Source organism: Propithecus coquereli, unplaced genomic scaffold (assembly GCF_000956105.1).
Source record: "Propithecus coquereli isolate 6110/MARCELLA unplaced genomic scaffold, Pcoq_1.0 Scaffold76, whole genome shotgun sequence".
In the NCBI taxonomy this organism is placed as follows: domain Eukaryota; kingdom Metazoa; phylum Chordata; class Mammalia; order Primates; family Indriidae; genus Propithecus; species Propithecus coquereli.
Genome location: NW_012153729.1, coordinates 8,146,418 through 8,151,527, shown reverse-complemented (window position 1 = coordinate 8,151,527; position 5,110 = coordinate 8,146,418). Strand labels below are relative to the sequence as shown.

Sequence of the window (5,110 nt, the reverse complement as noted above, 5' to 3'; positions counted from 1 at the left end):
TTGCTCTGTTGGTCATCGTAGCTCACTGCAACCTCAGAGTTCTGGGCTCAAGGGATCCTCCTGCCTCAGCCTCCCAAATAGCTGGGACTACAGGGCACACCATCACACCCAGCTAATTTTTTTTCTATTTTTGGTAGAGACAGGCATCTCACTTTCACTCTTGTCCAAGCTGGTATCAAACTCCTGACCTCAAGCAATCCTCCCACTTTGGCCTCCCAAAGTGCTAGGATTACAGGCGTGAGCCACCTTGCCCCACCCAGAACTTATTCTTTTGATATCAGTCCTTGAAGGCCTGTTGTGCTCCAGGTATTGGGAATATAATGAACAGAAATCCTTCAATTAAATAAACAGTACCAACAAAGACTAAACTAAAAATCTGAATTTGACAAGTTGTTAAAATAATACAGTTGTTTCTCAGTATCTGGGGTGGGGATTAGATCCAGGACTCCCTTGGATATCAAAATCCATGGATGCTCAAGTTCCTGAGTAGTATGTGCATGCAAGCTATGCACGTCTTCCTGCGTATCTTAAATCATCTCTGGATTAATTATGTAACAAAGTGAATAGTTGTATTGTTTAGGGAATAATGACAAGAAAAAGCCCACATGTTGAGTACAGACAACTATTTCTCACCCCACCCCAGCCCCCAAGGGTGCAGAACCCACAGATAAGGAGGGCCAATTACAAAGTACAGACGCATACACAGGTTTTCTTTGAGTAGCTTTGCTGCATGTCAACACTTGTTATGAAGTTTTATTTACACATTTGCTGGAAGAATCGGGTATGGGGAAGTCATGCCTCAGTTACTGAGAGCATCAGATTCCTCTAGTCTTGCCTGTAATAAGCTGAGCGCTGGCACTTGACTGAATGTGTTTTGAGATCAGAAAGGATGGTCATCTTGTGGCTAACTGGAAACACCTGGGTAGTGGGGCGACTTTTCCAAGTTGCCCCACCTTTGGTTGAACAAAATATGGGATCTGTCTCCAAGGGGCAGGACCGCATCTCTTAGACATGTGCTACTGCCTTATGTAATGGACACAGCTAATTCCACAAAACGTGGTTGCCATGATGCCCTTAAATCTATCCTTAAGTGGCCCCCCCAAGAGTGGGCGCTTCTTTCCAGGTTGAGGGGAGGGATGCAGTCTAGCTGAATCTTAGACTCCCACCCCCAAAACATGCATCACTAATGCAAATGCCTGGGCACAGCCCTTCGCACCTTTGTTTGGGAGCGTTTCCTGAGAATAAAAAGTAGTGGCGGCTTGGGCCATGGCTGAGGCTCCCCTTGTGACTTTAGGGGTCGCTTTGAGAATGGAAGGGTCCCACCTGTGGTGGCCTCGGCTCTTCGAAGGCTCTTGGCGAGCGCACGTTCTCGGGCAGAATCCTCGGGGCACGCGGGGGGCCCTCACAACCAGAGCGCGAACGGGGCCACCTCTCGTTCCAAACGTCCGCCGGCGCGAGGGGGTGGGGGCCGAAGCTCGAGCCCGGAGACCGGAGACCGGCCAGCGGCGGGCAGACAGCAGAGGGTCCCCGTCCCGGACCCCGCCGGGGAGGTGGGGGCGCTGATTCCCCGGAGGCGGGCGTCGCAAGCGGCCAGGTCAGGTCCTGCGACTGTCGCTGGGCGCCGCTGAGCCCAGGGGCAGGGGAGCCCCAGGGGCCTCGCAGGGCCCCCGAAAGGCCCCAAGGCGCGGTATGGAGTGAGGGGAGCATGTTCGCCCGTCCCCCCGGGAGCGCGGACCGCCCCTGACCGGTCGCACGATGCCGCCCGCGATGGCCGGGCCCACGGTCTCCCTCCGGGAGCTGGCCGACCTGGCCATCGGCACCCCGGAGGTGGGTGCCGTCAACTTCACAGCCCTGCACACGCTCATCGTGGCCATGCTCAAGAACCTCAACCTCCAGGAGACACGGATCCGCTTCGACTCTCTGTCGCCGGAGCCGAGCCACTCGCTGGAGTCCGCGCGGGTCTCGCTCAGCACCCCACAGCCGGGCAAGCAGCCCTCGGCGCCCTCGGCGCCCTCGGCGTCCGCGGCCGCGCTCCGGGAGAGGCGGCGGAGCGTGAGCAGGCCTGCCCCGCAGCCGCTGGAGAGCCAGGTGAAGGACCTGAGTGTCCAGGTGCAGGACCTCGGCAAGCAGCTCAGGACCATCGACAGCCAGGTGCAGGGCATCGTCACGCACGTGCAGCACATGTCCCAGGCCGAGGGGCTCGACGTGGACACCCGGGAGTGGCTGCAGGAGAAGCTCGTGGCCATGCCATTGCAGGAGAGGCCGTCGCAGGAGAGGCCGTCGCAGGAGAGGCCGTCGCAGGAGAGGCCGTCGCAGGAGAGGTCGCAAATTGGCCTGACGAAAACCGTGAAGGACACCGCCATGGCGGAGATCAGCCCCGCCAAGGTGAGCGCACACGGGGGGCCCCTGCAGGCCGCCCTCCAGCCCTGGCCGGAGCTGAGTCCAGACCTGCCGCGGAGGGTCGCGGGGCGCCGGGCGGAGGAGCAGCCTGGTCCCACGTGGCCCATGCTTTACCTTCAGAATGTCATAGCAGATGTGAAAGCCCTGAAAGAAGCCCAGCAAAACGTGCCCCCTGAGCTGCAGCCCCAGATGAGGACACCAGAGACCCCACCTTGGGGAGCCCGGGGGCTCCATCCCATACCCTTCCTGGCCCTGCTCACACTGGGTTCACCCACGGCTTATCACACACCCAAGGACCCTGAGCTGCCCCAGGGGAGCTGACAACTTCTCAGAATGTTCTTCGAGTGAATTCCCTTTTTAAAAGAATAAAGAAATAAGGAGATTGTGTTGAAAGACAAAGGCCAGTCCAAGAGCAAGGGAGTCAGGATGGAGAGTGAGACTCCAGCTCCCTGTGGTTACGACACGAGCCCAAGCAGGCAGGGGACAATTTCACCTGGGCTTTTATTTTCTTGGAGGGAGAAGTCCACACAAATCGTTCAGCTAAGTGTCCTCCAACAAACAGCAGGAAGCACAAGACAGGCCAACTCCACTCAAGGAGGTGATGAGCACATGCGCATATCAGAGTCATGTTTGCCAGATGCAGGGTCTGGACCCGGACGAAAAAGGAGAAGCATAGAGGGAGAAAGCCTGGGGGAGGCTGAGAAGCAGGACGGGAGGGAAAAGACAGGCCAAGGACCCAGGGACGCCTGGCCGCTGGTCCCGCTGGCCTGCTTCACCCAGGGCCTTGCGACCGCAGCACCCCTCACTTTTGCTCTGGGAAACATAACCGCTTTTCTTTTCAAACTTCAAAGTGTGGTGGAGTTTTTGTTTTGTTTTTTGTGTTTTTTAACTAATCTTAGATTCTGGAGGTTTGCGTAAGTTATAAGGAGCAATTTAAGTTTTAGCAATTTGCTTTGGTTCTTCCGAGGTGCTTTTCTTTTTAAACAGCACAGACATTCAGACACTGTTGAAGTACCCGGTACCTTTTTTTTCCTTGAGAGACCAGGTGGGCCTCATCCTGCCACGCTTGAGGTTTTGTGAGCGGCAGTGTGAATGCATCCCAGGACCAGAGGTTCCCATCCCTGCAGCAGCATTCATTCTTGGCACACTGTCCGCCAGCATGGCCCCCACTGCACCCCACTTCCCTTCCTCTCACTGCCTGGAAAAAGAACTGAGAGCCTGGCTTTACTGGCCAGGTGGAAACTCTCCCTTCGCTCCCTCTCGCTGACCACGAGCCTGCGTGAGTAGGGCCACAGGCAGAGCTGCCGGGTCCCCCATCCCTGAACTCTTCTTCCAGGAGCTCCGCCAGAAGATTGATGATCTAGAGAAGCTGATCAGAGATCGGGATGAATTCCTGGTAATATCGGCCAGTCCTGTGGGAAGGGGCCCTGCAAGGGGTTGGGGGATGGTTGTCTTCAGCCTGGCTCTCTCAGGGCGTGTCCAGACTCCCACTCTGGATGTCTGCATCCCTCCACGGCAGGTCTTTGCCCCTGGATTGAGGGCAAAATCCTTTCCATTCCTGCCCAGAGCTCTACCGGGGGTCCCCATGGGAAAAAGAACCAGTCGCCCAAGATTTGCTGGTCATTTGAAAGACAATGAATTCTCCTTGGGGCTAGGGCCATGGAAGGACCCACCCCATCCTGTAAGCCCAGGTCTGTCCCTAAAACTTCCTGCGATTAAACTAGGGGTGTGTGTGTGTGTGTGTGTGTGTGTGTGTGTATTATCTGTGATTGCCAGGACCGAATGGGCCGGAGGCTGACTTTGGTTCCTGGTGAAGAAGTCACCATGGTCACCTGGGAAGAGCTGGAGCAAGCGATCACTGACGGCTGGAGAGCGTCACAAATGGTGAACAAGCGGGTCTGGGTGGTGGTCTTAGGTGGGGCTCCCCAGAACCTCTCCCTTTGTACAACTGCACAATGTCCTGTTATATGGGCATTCGTAATTTATTTCATAAATTCCATATTACGGATATTTTAAGTGTTTCTTCCAACCTCACAACAATCGCTCCAAGGTGACATTCACGTATGTGAGTAGGATAAATTCCTAGGAATGGAATGTGCACTTGTGAACTGCCTTAGCTGTTGCCAAATTGCTTTCCATGGATGTTGCTTCAGTTTAGACCCCACCAGCAGCACAGGAGAGAACTTATTCCTTGACATCCCCCAGCACTATATGTCAGTACCCAGTTTTTTGAGCTTTGCCTACAGGTTGGATGGAAGATGGTACCTGAGTGTAGTTTTAATTTGCCTTTGTGGCTTTTCAAACTTCCCTTACAGTCTGCCCCGAAATGCATGAGTCCCTTCACTATTAGTGGACCACAGTGACCAACCCTGGAAATAAAACCTCTGTAGGGGCCCTTTGCTGATAGTGACTTTTCACATGAGCACACTGTCCTGGCACAGTTCACAGTCCACCAAATCGTTTTCAAATTCCCGACCTTTCTTCATCCTTGATATTTTCAAGTGGCCCTTCAACACAAGGCTTAGCTGCTCTTTGTGTCTTGACACACCTTCCCCTGGATTTGTGCAACTGGGTTCCTCACACAGGATCAGCAAGGGGAAGAGGAAGCCTTTTGGTGCCACCAAGTGGCCATCTTGGGGAGTGCCAAATATTATCTTGGCACAGAGGACACCCTGCCCGTTTCCAGGATGGTTTCCTGGATTCAAGGCCC

The 5,110-nt window shown here is 54.8% G+C and overlaps 1 protein-coding gene across 1 annotated transcript in view; it reads left to right on the top strand.

Moving 5' to 3' along the window:
• The first annotated feature begins 1,755 nt into the window (after nucleotides 1-1,755).
• Nucleotides 1,756-5,110, top strand: part of QRICH2 (glutamine rich 2) — a 37,166-nt gene continuing 33,811 nt past the window's right edge. The window contains exons 1-3 of the mRNA XM_012662243.1: nucleotides 1,756-2,385; nucleotides 3,737-3,796; nucleotides 4,177-4,284. Of these exons, the coding sequence (XP_012517697.1) occupies nucleotides 1,756-2,385; nucleotides 3,737-3,796; nucleotides 4,177-4,284 (798 nt within the window). The remainder of the gene's footprint in view (nucleotides 2,386-3,736; nucleotides 3,797-4,176; nucleotides 4,285-5,110) is intronic.